A 22016-nucleotide genomic window follows, 5' to 3' on the forward strand; every position below is an offset into this window, starting at 1 on the left:
CATGGGTCGAGTTTGAGCTAGGAGTGGAGAGGAGCACGACAGATCTCCAGCTGGATACCTAGCTTATCCGTTGATACGCGCAGGTAATACGGGGTTCTGTTTATGTACTTTGTTCGACGGGATCCTATGAATGGACGCATGTATGTCCACCCTATAGAAGTAAATTTACAACGCAAACCTAGAAGTGCGTATTTCCAACATCTCGGCTGTGACCGTGAGGACAGATACTTCTCGACAGTAGAGGTTTAGTTTCTGGTTGTGCCCATCCATGTCATGACCGGAGAGCACAGGTACCGTACTGCGGGTTTCCAAACATCCAAATGCAGTCCAATCCTGGGCCTCGATGAAGGTTGACGCTGGGATCCATGGGCCATACCCCTCAATCGGCAACCCCCAAACTTCAAAACTGACCCCACCATTCATTCGTCCACCTACCCTTACGAGCTCCCGCCGCCGGTAGAAGCTGTGGCGCGCCTTTTAAATGCGAATCAGCCGCCCACCCCGACCCAACCTACCTGCTATGTACCTTGCGGAAGATTCGCTCAATCACATTCATCGGACTTTACCATATACAACACCGAGTGTGTTTGGTCTTGAGTCGTCTGCCCCGAGTACGTGCTGTCCTCAACCCATCTGGTGTTTTTTTTTTTTTCTCGTTTGCGTTGCCATTTGCAGACAGACAGGTGATTCGGTGGTTTTTTTTTTTTTCGCCTAGTCTCCAAGCACCCCGCTAACCCAGCTACTGCCCGAACCCCTTTTCTTTGTCTTGCGTTTGCGTACCTCAGCTAGCCAGCCCAGTCGCAGCTAGGTTTGCACGTTCCCAAACTATAAACTGTTTCGAGCACCTCACCTTGTCTCGGGCTGCAGCTTGGTTGCACCCCGATACGGAAGTTTGTTAATACTTGGAGCTGCTAAAGCACAACTACTTACCTTTTACATCTAAGACTTCCTCAGCTGTGACTTCTCTCAGCTACCTAAGCAACGACGGTTACTGCGACCTGCAGCCGAATCCCGGAGCATTCAATTCGAAGTCAACCACGAGTGTTTCCTCTTCCTCGACCACTCCCTCCATCACCGGTGGATCTGACGAGATCCGGGTTTTTAGGCGAAGGCTTCCACCCCGGGGTAGCAGCTTGAACCAGGAGCAGAAGACCATTGGATTGCTACTCAACAGGTCCGACTCATCGAAATCAGATCCGCAATCTGACTCTCGGCACCAACAACTGCATCGTAACTCGCCCAGTGCGATCTGCCCGCCGTCAAAATGGCCGACCCGTTTGCGCCGCGCACCATGAAGCGCAGGAACGTCAAGGGACTTGCCTTGACTCCTGCAGCACCGAAGCCGCCTCCAACCGCCGAGAACGCGCCTATCCACAGAGACTCTGACCAGCATGCACAACTCGAGATTGGCATTGAGTTTAACTTAGACCTTCGCCCCGAGGACTTGGAGGTTATCAAGGATCTCGGCTCGGGTAACGGAGGTACTGTCAGCAAAGTCAGGCATATTCCGACAAACACGGTCATGGCGCGCAAGGTAAGAATACAATCATTGGTTTCTTGACGGTCTTCTCCGAGATCAGGTTCCCCTGGGAAGGGGCAATCGCTCACATCATGTATTAGGTCATACACGTTGAAGCCAAGCGCGAGATGCGGAAGCGCATTGTGCGAGAACTACAGATCATGCACAGTTGCAATTCTGAGTACATCGTCACATTCTATGGAGCTTTCCTCAACGAGAACAACGACGTCATCATGTGCATGGAGTACGCAGATGTTGGGTAAGCCTAAAGTCCTAAAGCGTATCTGTCTCGACAGTATTGGTTGCCACTGCAAGCTGTTCTGGCCAGCCTTCCCGTTTGATATTAACGGGGGTGCCGGGGTTTAGGTCACTAGATCGCGTATCGAGGGTGTTTGGTCCCATAAGAGTTGATGTACTGGGGAAGATCGCCGAGGCCACCCTCGGAGGCTTGACCTACCTTTACGCAAAACATCACATCATGCATCGTGACATTAAGCCATCGAACATCTTGGTCAACTCCAGGGGATCGATCAAGCTGTGTGACTTTGGTGTGTCGGGAGAACTCATTAACTCGATAGCTGATACGTTTGTCGGCACGTCAACTTACATGGCCCCTGAGAGAATTCAGGGAGAAAAGTACACGGTTAAGTCAGATGTTTGGAGTTTTGGTCTCAGCATTATGGAGCTTGCTATTGGCAAGTTCCCCTTCGCGGCAAGCGAACAGCTTTCAGATGCCGAGTCGGCGCCTGCCGGTATCCTTGATCTTTTGCAGCAGATTGTACACGAGCCGGCACCGAAATTGCCGAAGAGCGATGCCTTCCCACAAATCCTCGAGGACATGATTCAGAAGTGTCTTTACAAGAACCCGGATGACAGACCAACGCCAGAGGAGCTCTTTGTAGGTTCTACCTTTGCCTCGGAAGGGCTACCGCAAGCAACTGTGCGCATTGGTTTGCTGTATGGTTGGCTCTAACGGTTTATTGTTCTTCAGGAGCGCGATCCTTTTGTGCAAGCAGCGAAGCGGACACCGGTCGACCTACGCGAATGGGCGTTTGGGTTGATGGAGCGGGATAACCGCAAGTCGCACCTTGCCCCGCAGCTCTCGCCGGCGACGGCAGACCTATTAAGGTCAACTGATTCGCCTACGGCGACGTACCACGGCGACGACCGCCAGTTAGAAACTCCTACCTCAGGTGAGATCCCCATACTGGGAGCTATAGTGTCACCTCGTGACCAGTATGGCAGCATATCGAGTCGATCCCCGACGAGGGCCGGCGGAGGGATCGGCGGCCTTGGCAGACCAAGTGGATCGGCTGTACATCCGGGACTAGGGCCGAGGATGGCTACGTCCAGCTCGGTACCCATGTCTTCGGGTGCTAGCTACCACGGGGTCTCGTCTTCGTCTGCCGATTACGCCTCCGCCATACCCGCCCCACCCTCGAGCGCGAGCAAGGCGACCTTCTCGCTACCCATGCGACCGGCCCCCGCCGGTACGATGCCTCCGCCCCCTCCGCGGAAAGAGACACCCGACGAGTCTAAGAAAGAAAGCAGGCGGCAGGCCCTTTTTGGTCCGCCGTCGTCGACCGGAAGTTATGGTTTCTAGGTTACTCTTTTCGATGCGTTATGCTCAGGGGGGAATTCTCTTTCTACTTGTTTCGATATTGGAGCTTGCGGGGGACAGAGCGCGGCCATTTTCTTTTCCATTTTACTCTTCACCAACTTCTCTAGACCTGAGTATACATCGGATTTTGGCTCCTGACTGGTTTGTTTATTGTCATAATTACCATGCCGCCTGTCCCAAACAAATAACGCCTTCTAGAAAATGCCTTCGGGTCTGGACTCGGATAGTGTTCAAAAGGTGTTTGACTCGGCTCTTCTTAACGCTTGCTAAAACGACGGCATTTGTGAAGCTTGTCGGACCTCAATCAACTCTGCTCATTTATTAATCAAGTACTGCCGATTCAAGGATACAACTATATTGTAGATGTCATCCCAAGCTAATGTACACATGTATACGAAAGTATTTTACTCAACCGGCTGTGACAATTCAGGTAGTGGAAGGGCCCGGGCCACCGTACCGGGGATACATTCGGATGATTGTTGCGAGAAAACTAAACAATCTTGGGGGGCGGAATCAATATTTGGCATCCCAAGTCTAGTATCCGAACTAGTTCGACGGTCATGGAAGGCAGGTCGAGTCTTATACTTCCCTTTCGAATCTTGCTCTTATCCGCGTATGGTGCCTTTTCGGGTTCCAGTAGTCGGACAAGATTGACTCCGATTCGCCGATGGAAGCTTTCCATAGATTTGGGAGATAGTCCAGGTCTAAGAATGGCAATTCGCATGGCTTGAGGTGAGAAAGAGAGGGACAAAGCGGCGCTATGCACGCGGTCCTGTATTTGCATTCCCTATGCCCTCGCTATTCTTTCCCCATGGAGCTTGTTTTCGCCTCCGTCCCGCCTCTTTTTTTTTTTTTAATCTGCTTATGTTAAGGAACCTAAATGTAGACCTCTGCTCAGATGAAGGTACTCTGTGGAGTTTTGATTCCGGAATTATATCATGGTGCCCATCGAGTGGATGGGCAAATCCGCGGGAGGGCAATGCGGGTGGTGCCGAAGCCGATCGATACGACGAAATCGCAGGCGACAGGGAGCACTCAGAGGACCTACACTGATGAAAAATAAGGGTCTGTCTGGTCTTATCCGGTCCGCTGCTGTATGCCGATATCCTGCTAAATGAAGCAGGCTGTGGTGCGAAATGACATCCACCAGGTTTGGTTTTCAGTTGAGGGAGCCAAACCTACTGATGCCCGGGGCTCCCCTCAAACCGGAAGTGGTTTTTTTTCGAGGCGTGGGTGCTTCTATGTAGTCCAGACTCCGGGCTTGGAAAACTTGGGACTCAATCCAAGGCACGACTATCAAGGCCAGACACATAAGACCTATAAATAATGCAGTGTGACATGGGTCAGGCGAAACCTTGATTTGGACGGTCAAGCAAAGTTGAGAAGTTTGCAAGTCCTTCTTGTTGGTGGATAAACTACAACCATTCCAAGGCAGGCGAGTGTAAGAAGAGATGGCTGGATCTTTTTTAGATGGAGACAACAATTTGTCTATGTACTGTATTTGGCCATGGCTTTGTGAAAGAAACGAGGTGTGTAAAGCAATCTAGGCACCATAGCCGGTAGCGTTGGACTTATAAGTCTCGAAAGCTCGGTTTGGCAGTACGAGAGAAACTACTATCAAACATAACGACATCTCGTATCTGCAGCTAAGCCAACCCAGATGGTCTTTTCGGCGCCTCGGATGCCTCGCAATAGTCGTAGTGTCAAAGATGCCTATTACTGAGGAAATATTAGGACTTGGGGATAAAGAACCATTTTTTGTAGAACGTATCTACGAAATTCTTCAGCGACTCACAGACTACCGGGCGATTCCATTGACAAGAGCATCTGGGCGCCAAAGCAGAGAACCAAAGGAGAACCGTAGCATAAAGAATAACAGTTATTAACGTGGATGACTTGGTTTCATTCCACACAACTACCTTACCATCTGACCACCAGTTGGTAGTATCAATGCGTTATGCATTGCCGCTTCTCTCCAGCCACCATAACCCCCGTAGCAAATTATAATTGTTCAGCGGTTTCACAAGCAACTGGATTCTCTGTCTGCATGTTATTAGCTGGCATGAAGGGAAAGCCGTCTACCAGTCCATCGCAATGTTTTACCACGCAAATACTACCAAGATCCCAGAGTTCCGATGAGATCGAGAGACGGCCGTATAACGCAGATATTGGTTCAACGATTGGGAAGACCGTAAGACTTGCCAAGTTTTATCTCATTCTTTCAGTTTTATCTCATTCTTTCAACCTCAACGTCGAGGACTCCGGAAATTGAGCCTGTTGGCTGGTCTTGACAGCAAGTCCTGGCTCAGCTTCCCGTAATTCTGGGTCCTTACTCAAAGAGAGAATTGACAAAAAAGCTCAATGGCCCCAATCTTCAGGAGAAACTGACCAGACAACAACCATCGGCACAAATGTGAACACGGCACCATATTCTGCACGTGCTGGACCGCAACAGACTGCTACCGTTCTGAGATAATCCAAGACTACCGGCCTATTCAGGAGGAACACCTCTTCATAAACAAGAGCTTGACGACCTGGAATTGTTGGAGTATATGATTACCGTCTCATGCTCTGTTTCGCGGGGGTTAAAGGACCGGGACAAGTGTTCGCGCAGCAGGTATGGTAGATGGCTGTAAGGGGAAGGAGACGGGCGAAGAACCGACTCAGGCATTCTCTGGTTTGTTTATTTCAAGACCATTCTGCCGTGATCGTGGTTTGCCCAATATGTCTCGGTCTGAAGAAAATGATGAGCCTTTTGGTACTGGCACCGACGCTCCAACTTCTGGCGATACCTTCCCGGAGCAAAAGCACCTTGGGCTGCAAATCAAAGTCTGGACCGATGAGAAACAGTGTGATGTTTTTTTAGGGGGAATCGGGGACGGTTTTCATCTGTGAGCCGTTATAAATAAAACACGTGTCTTGACTCTGATAATTATAGGGGTATAACTGAGGAGTGTATGTCGTCGCGCTTCAGGGTATGCCGGTAATCAGGATAACAAGTCTTTGGTCCCAACATGCTATCTGAATTGTAGGGCGTTGGTTACCTACTTGATCCATTCCCCCGATAGTAGAAAGAGGGTTCTAACTATAGATTTTGCAAGGGGTTTCAAAGCTTGATCCAAAACCAAAGTTCCAGATTCCCTGCGGCTTCTTCTCGACAAAGACCGCCTTCCACAGCTCAGGCTCAAAGTAATGTTATATGCTCAAACTTGCCATGATGTTTGTGCGTGTCTTTGACAGCTGCAGGTTTGATATAAATCGCGAAATGCTTGCGTGTTTTCACGTAGGTGCGCATGCTAATTCGTTGCGCACGAGCATATGGTGGCGTACCTCTTGATGACAGTAGTGGTGCGCAACCTTATGATGACAGCGGAAAGTAAAAAGAAATTAGTTGGACAAACTCCGCGTCCCTCAAACTCAATGCGCTCAAATCTCGAACCATAACCCTATCAAAGATCATCCGAACCGATCCACTAAGGAGTTCCGACGATGGAGAAAAAAAGGGGTTCGGGAAATAATTGCAGGTTGTTTACCATATTTCAACGGCGGAGATGCATCACAGCGCCATCCCATGCGCCCCAAGGGGGCATGCTATTAACCGTTTAAATCATTGAAGAGGGTGCTCTGACTCTTTCTACCTAGGTAGTCATGGATGTCCGCGCAGATTGTTTACTATAGGTAGGTACCTACCTAGGCACCTAAATAAAGAATGCATTGATACTACCGGTAAAAACAGACGCTGACCTGGCCATTAGGGAATCGAGTTGGTGACGACTGCCCGCTTCGGGCCGCGTACTGTGAGCGGGCAGCGATTCTTGGAGAACGAGTGCGACTCGGGAAATGACAATATGCCACAAATTAATGAATAGTCGTCGACTCAACAACTTTAGCCAACTTATTCATCCATGGGTAGGTAGGTAGCAATGGCACTGTAGACGGCGCGACCCCGCCTTTGGTGGAAGATCCCTGTGCGTTTACGGCAGTCGGTCGTGACGTTCACGAGGATCTCCCGCGTATACGACGTGGCAATGTGGTAAACATACCTAGGTGGGAAGGTACCTACGGTAGCAGCTATTCATTTGCCATCCAAGTGCCAAAAAACTTCCGTCACCACGATTCATCATCCTAATTAAAATTTGCCTCGAAACAGAAGCTTACGAGTAATAATAATAAACAAAACAATGGTTAAAACAAAACAATTTAGGGCGAGTGAATCAGTTCCTACCATGCACTGATCGGCATCGGCATTTATTAATCCATAGCTCCGCTGCCAGGCCTCCTGGATGTCTTGTCGAAGGAGCCTTTTCTTTCTGGACCTTCCCACACTCGTGCCCCAACCAAGGCGTTATTTGATTTACCTGCCTGCCTAGTTGCACAAGGTCATCGATATCATAGCTTAGGTACCTCCAATGATCTATTGAACGGAGGAGGAATCCCGAGAGACTCCCTTTCTGTTTGACAAGGCTGCGGCAACGACTACAGCAAATAGTTGTTGCATTCTGTAGCTCTGACAGAGACTGCTCGTCACACCCGGCAAACCGAATGAAAGGCGGTTGCTTGTAAAGTAACAGAACCATGAAGGCCACCAAAGAAGATCTGGAGCAGCAGAGGCTGTTGCCGGCTTATCGAGAACAAACGGTCACAGTCGACAATGAGGCCGCACAAAGCTCATGCTCGCGCCGGAGAAGACCGCGACTGATACCTCTTCTGTTGGTAATAGGGATTTTCTCTTTACTACTGCTACCAAGCAGAACTGCGGTCGGATGTCACAAGCCACCCACAGCTGCGGTATCTACATACAACTCAACTGCAAAACCACCAGATTACGGCCAATCCAGTGCTTCCTCGGTCTATAATGTGTGGGCACAAAAGAGCGCCGCAAAAGGCAAAGAGTCCTCATTGACTTCAAACATGGCCGAGCGGGCGATCTCAGCTGTTCGCAGCACTGCTTCAAGTGTCCTTCCCAAACGGCAAGTTGGGATTCCAGGCCTTACAACCCCGCTGCGACCAGTGCTGCAGTGTTTTGAGGTTTCCCAGCCGGTCCTCACACCGGCAAATAGTACTCGAGCCGGGGGCGCGTCTTGCTCAGCTCGGCTGATGGAACACGTCTTTGCCTTCAGCTACGGCAAGCCTTTTGTTGGAAATTACACACCGCCTAACTGCGACTTCAACCGGGTGGTCATGAATTTCAGCGTGGTTTCAGCAGGGAGACAGTTCGACCGCCTTGCGCTCATGTACTTGGGCGACACAGAAGTCTGGCGAACATCAACAGCCGAGCCTACGGCCTCTCCGGGTATTCACTGGGAGTACCACAAGGATATGACGCAGTACCTTTCTCTCTGGAAGAAGCCGCAGACGGTTATTTTTGACCTCGGAAACCTGATTGATGCCAACTATACGGCTTCCTTCAACACAACCTTAACGGCCACTTTCTTCAAAGACGATGTCCGGACGGCCACTGCCCCTCCCGCCGATGTCATTATCCCGATCACTGCTCTCAACTATAGCAAGAACGAGGGTACGCCGACCAGCGTCTTCACTCTCCCGGGAATGAACGCCAGTACCACTGTGAAGTCGTTCCCCCGCAATGCCAACCGTGCAGTTCTGGCAATTCAAGCCAATGGGCAGGCCGCAGAGGAGTTTTGGTGGTCAAATGTCCTACAGAGTGACGTGGCTACCTTTAACGCCACCAACGGCATGGCCCCGGGCATGAGCCCTTTCCGTGAGGTTGCCGCCATGATAGATGGGAAGCTTGCCGGCTTTCAGTGGCCATTCCCTGTCATCTTCACTGGAGGAGTGGTGCCCACGCTTCACCGGCCAGTGGTTGGGCTGCAAGCTTTCAACCTTCGTGAACACGAGATTGATATTACGCCATGGCTTCCGCTTCTATGTGACGGAAATCCTCATACGTTTTCGTTCCAGATAAGGGGATTACTGGATGACAATGGCAAAAGCGGCACTTTGTCAAACAACATCACCAGCAGTGTAAGTGACCTATACATGGAATTGCTTTCCGTTGGCAGCCCCTCACATTGAAGCCTGCCTTGGGTCTACAAAAGTTTAAAGATTACTGACTTCCCACTTAATTGCAGTGGTACATTACCGGCAAAGTCTTTGTCTGGTTAGATGATGAAGGTTCCATCACCACAGGGAGCACCCCGGAGATCCAGGGCGCGGATCCCTCCATCGACCTCTCACAACACGCCATAGGCCGAGACGCGCAAGGCCGTAACCGGACTTTGACTTATAACGTCGCCGTCAAGCGCGATTTTACCGTAAAGTCAACAGTCAAGACTCAAAAGTCGAGCTTTCAATCTTCCTGGAGACAGCGCTTATCCTATGACAACAAGAACAACGTCACCAATTACGGCTTGAATCAAGTCACCAAATTTGGCATCCTGGGATCGGACAATGCATACTCCGACGAGAAAACAATTTACGGCCAAGATTATGATTATCCCCTATCGGTGGACATGCGGACCGTCAACTCCCCGCAGACCAACACCACGACGCTGACCGCCAGCATGTACCAAGGCATGACATTCCAGATCGCCGGCAGGTCCGTCTTCCCAGACGGTTTGGAAGTGTTTGCTGGGACGCGCAACGACAAGAACTTTAGCGCCAGCATCCTCTCGACCTTCCGCGACGGGTCCGCCTATTTCCAGCAGACCAGTATCCCCGGGCGGCCCTCCACATCCACCGGCTCCGGCAACATCAGGCAAGAGTTTTCGTTTGGGGGTAATTTTGAACGGTACCCAGACATATTCAACGCCACGGCGGGCATTGGTACGCAGCCGGACGTGATGCTTTACTACCGGAACCTGACCGTTTTCAACAATTCTGTGACGCGTGATCGTGAGACCGTCGCCGGCCGGAGGAACGACAAGGACTCCTCTACTAATGCTTCTGCCCCATCGGTGAATACGAACGTCGGAGCTGAACCTGCGCAGGATCAGGTCTTGTTAAACTCTGCCTCGTCAAAGGGTGACTTTGCCCCGGCGAGGTTTCCGAGAACTGCAAATCTTGGTGTAGGGTATGCCGCGTTGGTGGCAAGGCGGTGGCAGTAGTGGATATGGTTGTAACTGACTTACATCGGAAGAGAGTCGATTTCAACGAAACTTCTGGATAATAATCGGAGATGGATATATAGCTCAGGAGCTTATTCAGGCTGGCCTGCAGTGTATTGCACTATACTGTGGAAGTCAAGTGGCGTGGGATGTCGAAAGAGATTGAGGCGCGGTTTATCTTTCTGGTATATAGACATTTGTTCATGGGATTAAAAATAGAGTTAATCAAATATAAACACAATACCCATCTCTGTTTCTTAGCTAGGTGGCTCTGATCAACACGCCACTCTTGCATAGAATAATCCCGCCACTTCACTGAAGCAAGTGAAACAAGGCAGGTTTTCACGCTTTTTATGACCGAAAGGACTTTTTCCTTTCTTGCTATCGCTTGTAGCAAGTGACAAAGCCAGGCAGCAGCGGTCGGCACGTGCATCCAGGTCTCCCTTCCAGCCCAGCCTGGGCAAGATTTGATTGCCACGACAACTTCCTCTGGACTGGAAACATTGCAATCCTCAGCATCACGACTTCTTCCAATCCGACATACCGCAAGGATACACAATATCTGCCGCGAGGCAGGTCTATCTGCCCCCGGAGATTTTGGATCATGTACGAATACAATCGCCATTGCATTAGCACTGTTGTTTTGAATGGTTCAGACTAGCAGGAAGCTAACATCTACGCAAAACAAAACAAAAACAGATATTCAAGAACTTCATCGAAACCATTCCAGAAGAACAAATCTCGTCTTGCAGATACTTATCAGACGTCTTCTTCCCCAGTGGTTCCATGTCCTGGGATATCCTGAAGGATTGCGATCACAAAGCCTTACGTGAAGAAAATGGCACGATACGACCAAAACCTTTTTACCAGTACTTCGTTTTTCGCCTGTGGAGCAACAGATCTACTTGGGTCTCGTTTAGTGTGCAAGACATAGAACGTCCTGGCTTCGGAGCTTTACTTTTCATATCGAGAAGTTCGAGATAGGCCTTCCATCTATATGGCGTCCTCCCCTTGCAACTAAGTCGAGATTACAAAAGACGGTCGATCTATACCGCGGCACCAAGGATAACATGGACTACTGCAATATACGCCGGATGTTTTCGAACCTTGAGGAATTCCCCACTTCTACTCTGGTCTACGACTACGTGCAATATCCCAAGGGGCCATATGGTGTTACTGGCCTTGTTGACTTGCAGCGAAGGTTCCCAAACCAATCGGCCGACCGGCTAAGCCTCTCTCTACAAAGTTTGACCCGACTGTGGCCTTGATAGCTCTTTGGATGTCCTCAGTCCTCTGCTTCTCGCTCAAAGGAATTCGAAGCCTCAAGATCTCTCTGCCCAAGCTCTCAGCGGGCATGGTCCATCAACGGGCTGTTTCAACCTACTTACATCAACCTTATCTTGAAACGCTCATGCAAGCCATTCTATTCGGCTTGGGAGGACCGGTGTTTGCAAGAAACCTGGTTGATCTACAGCTCACTCTCCCAGCCACGAAGAACATTGCGGAGGTGTTGTCGGCAATAGCAGAAGTCAACTCCGATGCCCTGAAACGCCTGCAGCACTTGTGCATTGTTGTTGTAGACTTTTCTAACACCAGAGTCAATGATGCGGGAGTGGACATCCCTAGCAATCTGCAAGCACGATTTCCCAATTTCCGGCACCAAGATGAAGTCTGGGAGCAATTGGTCAAGTTTCCCAACCTCGAATCTCTCATGATCCACGCTTCGGACTGTCTAGATTTTTTCCGCCTATCGAATCGGCTTGAAGTTGCCCCAGAGGCCACATTCACAAGATTGCGGGTCCTAGACCTCACAAGTTTACTTGTAACCTTTTCAACCCTAACTCGGATATTGATACCCAGTCGAATTCGACGCGTATCTCTAAAATCACTCGGCATGCGGTGTCACTCCTAGGGATCCCATACGACGAACCTGATACGTGGGGCGACGTTTTTCGATACATGAGGCGGTACTGCCGGGTCTTGGAATTTGTCTACGTGAAGGATTTATGTTATTCATGCATGCATCCGCTATATCTTCGTCCCGAGCCTGTTGCTCGTGGGATTACGATATGGTCGACATGCCTCAACTCCACTGAGGCCTTGTACACGCTCTCCGGAAACAATGCCTTGCCATTTACAGACGACCATGCGGCGCTCCATTTGCTGGTGAAGTGGGTTGCGGACCGTCTTGGAGGCCCGGCTTTCTACCCTGGGTGGCTAGTTCTACAGAACCCTGCATATGACGTGCATGAAAGGCCTACCTCTAATTCCGATGACAGGCTTGGAATTGATGATAAGATTGCTTTGGTGAGGGCACGATTCGATATGGGTGAATTGAGAATGTGGCCAACAAGTAGGATGAAGATTATAAAGCGAAAGAAATCAGCGAAGGAAGACAAGGAACACGAGGAAGATGAAGATGATGAGGAAGATGAGGAAAATGAGGAGGACGAAGACGAAGACGATGAAGACAGTCTAGTGGTGGATGAGGCGGGCGGGGACAAGAACGAGAAAAATTGACAGCTTGTAGAAGTGGCTGAAAGCAACGTTGAGGATGAGCACATTGTCAAAGCACAACATGTGGATGCGGATGTTTAGGACTTTCTCTCTACTAAATAAGCGAATTTCACGGCATAATTGCTACTGAACGCCAGCTCACCCGTATACGGGCAGCGTTCCCCTGTTTGGGGTCTTCCATTGCGCCTGCTATCGTATTTGGCTTCGTGAAAATCTCTCAATAAGGAACTGTAGCTCTCTCAATAAGGAACTGTAGCATAACCTACAATCCTATCGTAGAGACCGAAGTTACTGCCCCTGCCCCTTTTCCAGGTCCCACTTTGACCAGCGAGATCCTGATTGCTTACAAAAACTACTAATAGCGGCATATCTAGGTTTTCGGAATATGAATACATTCGTAAAATCAAGCAAGCCTGAATATGAATACCAGGTGAGTTTACACCGCAGTGGCCGCAAAGACCCCGGGCCGCCTGGCGTTGATGATGATGCCCAGGCTCAGGGTGAAGAAGGCGGCAAAAGACGGCTATCATGACGAACTTGATCTTGAGTCCGGCCACAAAGCAGAGCCCCAGGATGGATCCTACGAGCAGCTCGGCCGCAATCAGGGTGCTGATGATGTTGGCCCATCTCGAGTGACTTTTCGTGGAAGCGACTGATATTGCCCGTGTCGTTTGCAGAGGTGAAGCTCTACATTATTTTTGGCGTCAATAATAGTTAGGTCAATGGCGGCGGCGGCGGGATGAGTTCAACCTGGCTTGGCTGGCCATAACCACTGCAATAGCTCGGACAAGGAGTCGTGGCTATCTGTTTTCTTGGGGGCGACAAGGTCATGCTTGTCGTTCAAAAACAGACCAGATAACCCCTTAAAATTGTTGGAAGATTCCAGCCCAGGCTCTGTAAGCACCCAGGACTCGTCTACTTGGCCCACTGAACCTGGAATCACGGCTTTGCAAGTCGAGTGCTTGATTTGTTTGCCAGAAATGCTCATTCGTTGCACGCATCAGCATATAGCTCGCGAAAGAAGCAGAGCTCAACATGAAACCAGAGGATATTCCCCATCAACTAACGGTACTCTTTTATGGTCTTGCGGAGCTCTTCATGTAAATCTATATGCTTCTTCATCTTCTCTCTAGTTTCCATGGGGACTTTGGGTCCTTGCTCCTCTTGAATAGGGACTCCCCATTGCGCAAGGCCTGCAACATATCCATGCTCCCTGCTGCACAGTCAATCCTGCTCATACGCCCCTGGAGCGCCAACATACGGGCCTGTAGGTATAACAGGTTCCGGGCGGCGAGCCGATCAAACTTGCGAATCACAAAGGCCTCGCCGTCGTCGTCGGCCGCGATCCATCGAGATACCGCCGGAAACCCGACTTCCACTGCTGCCATCGCTGTCGCTGCCGTCTACGGTGACTTGTTTGGGTTTAGAACTAGAATTAGGCGGTGCTACTGGTTTGACTGGCACGGTTGGGCGTCCAAAAAGGAAGTGACGTGGCGTTGGGGCAAAGCGGACCGATCGCGGAATTCAGGTTGCAACCTCGTCATATGCACATTTGCGGAAGCCTGAGGAACATGCAGCTTGGCAAGGCTGTGAACTTTGAGCTTAAGTAAGTTCACGCCCTGGCGCCCTGGCTGAGCTTGCTTCTCTTCCCCTGCTGTCGACCATCATTCCGCTCTCGCCCTTATACAGCCTTCTTGGTACAGCTCATACACTTGTGTCCAGGCATCATCTCAGCTAAATCTGTACAGACATTGGCATAGTTTTCGGGAAGTTTTCACTCCCAGGGCTTCTTCTCGACTACTAACCCAATCACTTTAAGGAATGTTTCGCTCGGCATCTCCAGACGGAAATAGTGTTCTTGGCACATAGCCGACTCACTTCACTTGGGACCTGATATACCGAGAGGCATGAATTGCAATAACTGTAATCACCTTCAAAGCAAGCATGAAATTTGCTCGTCGAACCAAAGTTCCCCGAGTCGCCTAGGCGGCAAGGGAAATCAGGTCTCAATCTGAGATGGAGGCGGCGCCTGCCCCCTGCTTATCAGGCAGCCAGAGACTAAGCCCATTGGCCTTGAGCAGTTGACAGCCGAGACTATATCAAATGAAGATGAAGAAAAGTATGTTTAAAGTTTTGCTTGCTCTTTTACTTTGTCTCCCTCAGGCCTTTACTTTGGGTGCACAATATCATGCACATTTATAGGGTCACAGTATAGTCTGCCTACTCGGACATGACCCCATACAGAAAACGCCATCTCGACGAAATCAGACTCTTGTCAAAGGACTTATCACGCATGCTTCATGACCACAGCGACCCATTCTGGTACTATGGGAACGCCTGAAGGAGACGCAAAAAGAAGACTGGGCTGCTTTGAAGTTTGGGACATTGAATCCAAGGGTGTGTTCTCTACTGGGTTTCGCAGATGGACATCCTGTGGCAGCAGTCGCAGATACGGGAGCCGACGGTTGCTTCGTCTCTTCTGCACTTGCCAAGCAACTTGTGTGCATGGGTCGAGACGACTCACAATAAGCTCATTAAACTAGCTTCTGGCAAGGTAGTAAGATCAATTGGGACGGTGTTCTTGGAATGTTTGTTTAAAGGCGACATCGTCGGAAGATTCGTCTTCTGCCACGTTGTCAAGAACCTCTTACACTCACTATCCTTTGGAAGGCTTCTACTGGAAGGTACAAGTACTCTCACGACTAGCAAAAGCCGTATCATACGTGCTGCGTCCAAGGTTACGAAACGATTATTCCGACTTCACTTGCTCGGTGAAGGTCTCGGAAAGATACGGGGATACCTCGACGGAATGGCCACCTTCGGACTTCCAAACAAAAGATCCGACATCATGGCTGCTTCCTTGAGGCTAGCGCGGCGACAGAGCTGGGAGATCAACAGCAGTCCGGTCAGCCGCGCTCAAGTACAGTTTGCCGACGGATCAGCCGTCTTCGCTCGTGGTCTCGTCTCGGGGCTCGACTGGGGTTTTGGGAACAATGACACCCCGGTAAACTGTTACTTTTACGTCATTAATAATCTGCCTCTTGATTTGATTCTCAGCTGTGACTTTGTGCTCGACTTGGATCTCTTCTTCAGTAAATACAAGACCTTCTTCGAACCGCCTAAACCCAGTCACGACGATGAAGATGGTGCACTTTTCTGCAATATCCGTCTACATAAGTCATTCCGCGGAACGGTTTTTAATTATCCTGGGAGGAAGCCAAGCTCATCGGCAACAGCCCCTATCAATGACTGTAAACATACCTCTCTCAAGCTTCCTCCGCGGCTACTTTCCCACCGACCAACGATGGGAGTAGCAAACTGACAGAAAACACAACACGCAGTGACCCAACCCCTGAGCTTCGGGCGATGTGGTCAAGCGCGAGCTCGACCGTCGGGATCAGGCTGATGTTGATATATCAAACCTACCTGAGCCAGAAAAGACCAAGAGGCAGGTCGCTGAGGACGAGTTGAGGGTGAAGTGGGATTGGTGAAGGCGGTTCCACGACGGCGTGCCCAAGACTTTTCGCATTCACTCTAGCGCCACGCTCTTCCACATATGCGAGTAGTGACGAAAGAATCAGGGACACACGATACAACACCAACAGGGCGTCAGATCCGCTGGTCTCTGCGCCGCCTTTGCGAGCCTGAATTCAGCAGCATTGGTTGTCACCGCCCCTTCCACACTTCAGCGGATTGCTATCCGACCTCCTGTTAGCTGTACTTGATAATTCCATACAGACACCGGGCATTATTCGCGGTAGAAAATGGCTTACCCATGAGAGACAGTCACAAAAGGTCAGTTGATAGTCGGGGAGGAGTTTGTGGCTTGGCGACGTGGGGGCTTATGTAGATCGAGGGGGTCCGGCCATGGAAGAAATGTGCTTCGTGCTTAACGGCATCAGAGGGCTAACTTCATCAGACTGTTGCTGTAGCTGTAACGTATGGCGGGTTTCCAGCAGCTCGTCTTTACAGTTTTTTGAGTGTTGATAACGGCGAGTGGGACCTGAACAACACGTCGCGCATGTGATTTGACAGTTGGGAGCGCTGGTTTATCTGTAATTTGGGTAGCCCAAGCGTTTCTTTCTTTCTTAATGGTTTCTCTCTATACATCCTCATAAGTGACTTTTTGTCTCCTTGCAACGGTCTAATCTCAGACTTGTGAAGTCCTCAAATACGCCTCAATCCATGAAAGCTATTCACATCTCTTTGCCCAAGACAAGGCCAGATGGAACATCCCGTTACCACTGTGCCTCTGTCCCCAGATCTTGCCACACTCGTGGGCTTCCTACTGCCCTTGGATGCTCGATATTTCGCGCGGCTAGTAGTTACCGCTCAAGTTAGTGCCTCCGGCCTCGACTACCACATCGTACCGCTGCACAACACAAACGTTGAAGTTGACGCTGGCGGTGACATAAGAGATTATAGTGGCCATGGTCCGCGGATACGACGACGGTGTTTCGGCACTTGGTGACCAAGCCGGAACAAGGTATTCCATCGCGGCGCTAACCAGTCCTGTCAGATGCCGCGTGACTCTCGCTTAGAGGTAAACCTCGAAAGTGCTCGCCCTGGTAGGGGTTTCCTTCTGTGACGTTTCGACAGCGGATGCTGGTGCCGTTCGTCAGCCCGGTTGGGTGCGAGCCGCGCTATTGATGGACTTGTTTTCCGGACGCCCCGGCGTGTAGCTGGTTGGCTGTGTTCGCAGAACCTGATCCTCGGCACGCCCATGCCGTGGTTCTTGTCGTGGGGGGTGCAGAGACCGGGCCGTCGCTGATGATACACCACCCCTAATAAATATGGCCACCCCCCTGAGGGTGTGGTGTGGATTGTTTAGCAACAGTTGGTCGACTACTCTGGTGGGATGGGTAGAAGTCCCCATCCCTGGAACAGTTAGCGCAATGCTGTGGGCCCTTTGGGTGTGTGTAATGATGATTCTGGGGGGGGTTTCTTTCTTTCTTTTTTTTTGGGCAAAAGAATAAAAGTAAAAATAAACCTATTATGCGGTAGAGCTTCTCGTGAATAGTCAGGTTGGTGGAGACCCACGTGTATACCTCCGGTAACAGGGGAGGGAACTTTTCCACTGATGATATAGGCGGTCAAAATCAATATAACAAGGACATGGATGTGCTGAAAAAGGCCATGGTATTTAGGCTTAATTATAACAACAGAGGGTGTACAATATTCTATATACTTGGGGGCTGTGCGTTGTGGGCCCTTTCAAAGATTGGGGTTGCAAAACGATGATTTTCGACAAAATCGTGGGTCAGATAGTGAATTGTTTTGTTTCTTCTAACAATAGCGGCCGTAATAATTAGATTAAAAATAAAGAGTAGAAATTTTTATACATTGTTGTAAATGGAGAATTTTAATGTATCTATAGTATGTTATGAAGATATTTTTAATTTTGCTAAAAATATCAGGTTTTAGATGTGAAAATTTAGAAATTATGACTTACAAATAAATTAAAGTAAATGATAAATTAAATCACGAAATAGCAATTGAGTAGAACTGTACATTTAAGCTAATATATCACAATCTGGACCCTTGATTTTTAATTTAATTGTTACCGCTGTTATTATTCAAACAATCAAAAGATGTTCCACTTTTGTTAATGGGCTGGCACCATTCCATATTTTGCAACCACCCCCCCTCTTCGAAGGGAACCATATCATGCAGCCCCCAAATACATAGTAGTAGAGTTACATGTAGTAGTCGCATTAAGCGGACATATCCTTTCAAATGAAGATAGCGGAGCCAGACCCGCCGAATCATGAGATACGCGGTGATATCCGCACCTTCATGCGCCGAAAAGATGGAGGCGGATCTGGATCCCGGATCCATGGTATAAACAAGGTGCAACGAACTAAACCTTCAAGTATGCAAGGCACGGCCATGTAACTCGTTCTTGTGTGAGCTTTATGTAACAATATAAAATCACTTTAAAGCATTTACTTTTTAAACAGGACTAGGTCTCTATTTATTTCAATCTCACAAGCTTGTAGAAGGCCATGAAAGCCATGCTTCTAGCTCAACACGGCTATGATACTACCGGGTTTCTGTTGTTCAGTCGGAAACCTGATCCTTACAAGTGACTGGACGAGAAAAAAAAAAATCTTTTTGTATTGTGTCGGGGTATGCCTCACCCTGAGGACGTCGGGATGGATGCTTGTGAAATTGCCGAAGACACTGTTGACGGCATGGACTTTGACCTTTTTATTGAGGGTTTAAGCAGACAGGTCTGGGCTGCAATGGGGAATTTTGGATTTGCCGAAACGTTTTTGGAATATAGGGTTTACAAACGCAATTTCTAATAATTCAATCCTGGATTGGAATATTCAGAGTTAATAGCTAGATTTGAACGGTCCAAAACTTTGGAGTTATAGATGAGGGGAAGATGGGCTTGGTTGGGGCTCTTCTTTTCTTTTCTGTTCATTTTCTTTGTTTCCTTTTGTTCAACGGAGTAGCTTTTATTTAGACTTTTCCTCGTTCACTTTGCATCGTCTAAAAGTTTGGTTTTCCCTCTTTCTGATTCAATAAAAGCAGCAAACCGGTACTACAAAATCAACCCATTTTCCCACAAGTAGCATTCGGTTGTGAAACCCCTTAAAGTGGTTGCAGTCTACGAATATGGGGTAATATGCTCTTTATATACCCAACCCAGGAACCTAGGTGGGTGGGCGGACAGACGGTGGACCTAACCTGACATATCAAATCCACATATGGCCACGGCAAGGTGAACTAGAGAATAAAAAGACACAGTTAATTTCAAGGTATACCGATGGTAAAGTATAGTCAAAGGAAATACCATAATAATACGCAGCGTACTTGCAGTGTTACCAAAATCCCCCAATCGGCCAACAAGCTTTATTTCGTGCTGAGGCTCTATTTGCTAAGTACCGCGAAACTGTTGCGGTAACCAAACATCAAGTGCTTTTGTGCAGAGAACGAGAGAAACATCTATAACTACAACCTTAGACCCCACGAGGTGCATATACCTCTTGAACTGGTTTAATGTGTTTGATTACATGATTCAGTTTGAACTGGATGAAACTGGGAGTGCAAGGAAGGAGCGCTGCTTTGAAACTTTGAAGAGTTTTAGGCTTATCTGTAATGTAAAAGTTGAAAAGTCCATCTTGATTTTGAAATTCAAAAGCCATGTTGTAGAATACAAAAGCCTAGAAGATTTAAAGAAGCAGAAGCACCCAAACAATATAATAAGACATTCTATCAGTTCCAGATAGCACCGAACTTCTATCCAAAATGAGCTGCTCCGTCACTATGTTTGTATTGCCATGGAAAGAATTACAACAAATGTCACTTTCATCTGGGCAGATTAATTTGCGAAAATGTATCATGTATTCTGGTACAGCGTGCGCCAATGAACAGGGTTTCGAAGACTTTAAGTTTGCCTTCATGTCCCACTGTTAGTTACTGTATATGCGTCACATGAAATGATTTGGCCCGTCTCTCCAATAAGGATATCGCGATCGGAGAAGTCTTCCTGGAATGCTGCACTAGACAGACTGAAACTTATGGTTTCCCTACATATGCGTTGATAAGGGGAGGGGATGTTGGGACATGTTTTTTTTTTTTTTTTTTTTGTAACAGCTTCACCAATTTTAGTACGGAGTGCGATCGTCTCACCTTGTAAGAGGTGTTAGTTTAGCATCTGGCCTACCTCTTCTTGGATCAGGTTTTACCAGTTTGGGTTGATCCCAAGTAAGCCAAGGTATATATGCCGCGGCAAGAGAACGGTCTTTAAAAACTTCAGCAAAGAGGGGGCGGAGGATAAACTGTTACCGACATAAGACGTTGTTAATTTGCACAACCATTACCACAAGGGGCTAAACTAGTCCGAAAGTCCAGTATTTTCACCTTTATCGGTGACCTCATCCATCAACAATTGAAACGCATCATCCTCACGACTTGCAATCCGAACAGGTCATTATTTGATAGAGTCGGTAATCCTGCACAAAATTATGCCGGCCTTTCAACTCCTTACCTGATAAATGTTTGGCATCTTGGGGAATATGACAGGCCTAACCATAGGCCGTATAGGCGATGGACTGATAAATAGTTGAAAGAAAATGTTTGGGTCATCTACAATCTTCAATTCTTCATGGCCCGAGGGCATATGTTTTGGAGCAGGTTCATGACGGTGGCGCTCTTCTAAACGCAACTATTGACAGGCGGGCGCATGTCACGCTCAATTTCACGTCGTAGAATGGAGATAAATCTGTGGCCAAGTCCTCGCATATCAGCTCTGTGGATTTGCGCAAGCAAAAAAAAAAATAAAAAAAAAAAAAAGACAAAAAAGGGCGGGAATCTCGCTTTTGCCTCTTGTTGGGACGACTCGGCCTTTTTGGTAGTGACGGCCTGCTGTTTAATAGGGGCATGTAGCTACGGGGTTTGCTAAACAAAGGCCCAAAAGATTTTTTGAGAAGAGCCGCAAGAAAAGAGAGGAAAACAAACACCAGCTCACCCATCAGTAAAGTCAGAGTCGGAACGTCTATCCTGGGCCCAGCGGGAATAAAAGGAAAGCCGTGTCCGATATCTTGAACTTTCCGGGGCTTTTTTATCAAGCGCCCCGAGGAGACTTCGCCCCTTCAATCCCTTGTGCCTCGAAAAGAAACCCCGTTTTTTTCCGATCAACAGGCCCGGCCATTTGGATAACAGGTTTGGTGCTCAACATTAAAAAAGCTGAACTTATCCAAGTTCTTACTGAGAGCCGGGCCGTCGGTGAGGAACTTGTGCCCGGTCAGTTAAGACAAAAAAACGTTGGGCTGCCCAACAGGCAGTCGCGCATCGGCATGGGTGATGCTTGCGTAGGGGAAAAGGGGTGGCTCAAGAAGGGATGAACGTTTGTAAAGGTTGCAATCCACAGCAAAAAAAAAAAAAAAAAGGCATGTGATTTTTGGGCGATGTTGTCAAGCTGGCGTTGGGATTGTGATACTTTTCAGTTATTGGAAACCATTTTGGTCGAGCGGATGGCTAGGCAGGCAGGTGACTGTATCTCTGGCTGTGAATGGTGATGAAATGGCGAGTTCCCCCACCCAAATCCAATCCACTGGAAAGACCGGCCAGACACAAATACTCAGATCTTACACGAAATAAACGTCGATATGTGCAAGTTGGCGGCTTAGAACCCAATGGAACACTGGCCAATATGCACGATGTTCAGGTTGCGGTTTCGCGACTTGATGCGCCTAATCCCCCGCGAGAACATATGCAACCTCTGTCCCAATTAGGCATTTAGAGGCGAATCAGTTGTGAGGACCCGTATACCGCTTCAAAT

At 48.7% G+C, this 22016-nt stretch overlaps 8 protein-coding genes across 8 annotated transcripts; 6 read left to right on the top strand and 2 right to left on the bottom strand.

Moving 5' to 3' along the window:
- The first annotated feature begins 505 nt into the window (after nucleotides 1–505).
- PgNI_08492 (uncharacterized protein) lies at nucleotides 506–3450 on the top strand. Its single transcript, XM_031128489.1, has 5 exons — nucleotides 506–611; nucleotides 786–1534; nucleotides 1621–1778; nucleotides 1886–2417; nucleotides 2511–3450. The coding sequence occupies exons 2-5, from the start codon at nucleotides 1265–1267 to the stop codon at nucleotides 3120–3122; spliced, it is 1572 nt and encodes a 523-aa protein (XP_030978948.1). The 5' UTR covers nucleotides 506–611; nucleotides 786–1264; the 3' UTR covers nucleotides 3123–3450.
- Nucleotides 3451–7715: 4265 nt separating this feature from the next.
- PgNI_08493 (uncharacterized protein) lies at nucleotides 7716–10207 on the top strand (the record flags this gene model as incomplete). Its single annotated transcript, XM_031128490.1, has 2 exons — nucleotides 7716–9125; nucleotides 9233–10207. 2 exons carry the CDS (start codon nucleotides 7716–7718, stop codon nucleotides 10205–10207), a joined length of 2385 nt encoding a protein of 794 aa, XP_030978949.1.
- A 604-nt stretch (nucleotides 10208–10811) lies between these two features.
- Nucleotides 10812–11475, top strand: PgNI_08494 (uncharacterized protein; the record flags this gene model as incomplete). The annotated part of the gene is given in 3 exon segments (XM_031128491.1): nucleotides 10812–10844; nucleotides 10907–11180; nucleotides 11192–11475. 3 exon segments carry the CDS (start codon nucleotides 10812–10814, stop codon nucleotides 11473–11475), a joined length of 591 nt encoding a protein of 196 aa, XP_030978943.1.
- Nucleotides 11476–11486: 11 nt separating this feature from the next.
- Nucleotides 11487–12727, top strand: PgNI_08495 (uncharacterized protein; the record flags this gene model as incomplete). The annotated part of the gene is made up of 2 exons (XM_031128492.1): nucleotides 11487–12029; nucleotides 12068–12727. The coding sequence occupies 2 exons, from the start codon at nucleotides 11487–11489 to the stop codon at nucleotides 12725–12727; spliced, it is 1203 nt and encodes a 400-aa protein (XP_030978944.1).
- A 285-nt stretch (nucleotides 12728–13012) lies between these two features.
- Nucleotides 13013–13712, bottom strand: PgNI_08496 (uncharacterized protein; the record flags this gene model as incomplete). Its single annotated transcript, XM_031128493.1, has 3 exons — nucleotides 13013–13066; nucleotides 13165–13411; nucleotides 13498–13712. 3 exons carry the CDS (start codon nucleotides 13710–13712, stop codon nucleotides 13013–13015), a joined length of 516 nt encoding a protein of 171 aa, XP_030978945.1.
- On the top strand, nucleotides 13110–13380 carry PgNI_08497 (uncharacterized protein; the record flags this gene model as incomplete). Its single annotated transcript, XM_031128494.1, has 2 exons — nucleotides 13110–13154; nucleotides 13183–13380. The coding sequence occupies 2 exons, from the start codon at nucleotides 13110–13112 to the stop codon at nucleotides 13378–13380; spliced, it is 243 nt and encodes an 80-aa protein (XP_030978946.1).
- A 74-nt stretch (nucleotides 13713–13786) lies between the features above and the next one.
- On the bottom strand, nucleotides 13787–14112 carry PgNI_08498 (uncharacterized protein; the record flags this gene model as incomplete). The annotated part of the gene is made up of 2 exons (XM_031128495.1): nucleotides 13787–13917; nucleotides 13965–14112. The coding sequence occupies 2 exons, from the start codon at nucleotides 14110–14112 to the stop codon at nucleotides 13787–13789; spliced, it is 279 nt and encodes a 92-aa protein (XP_030978950.1).
- Nucleotides 14113–15034: 922 nt separating this feature from the next.
- On the top strand, nucleotides 15035–16215 carry PgNI_08499 (uncharacterized protein; the record flags this gene model as incomplete). Its single annotated transcript, XM_031128496.1, has 3 exons — nucleotides 15035–15121; nucleotides 15147–15975; nucleotides 16082–16215. Coding segments are annotated over 3 exons (1050 nt in total), but the record flags the coding sequence as incomplete, so codon positions are not given.
- Between the last annotated feature and the right edge of the window lie 5801 nt (nucleotides 16216–22016).

The sequence above is a fragment of the Pyricularia grisea genome (assembly GCF_004355905.1).
Source record: "Pyricularia grisea strain NI907 chromosome V map unlocalized Pyricularia_grisea_NI907_Scaffold_6, whole genome shotgun sequence".
Lineage (NCBI taxonomy): Eukaryota > Fungi > Ascomycota > Sordariomycetes > Magnaporthales > Pyriculariaceae > Pyricularia > Pyricularia grisea.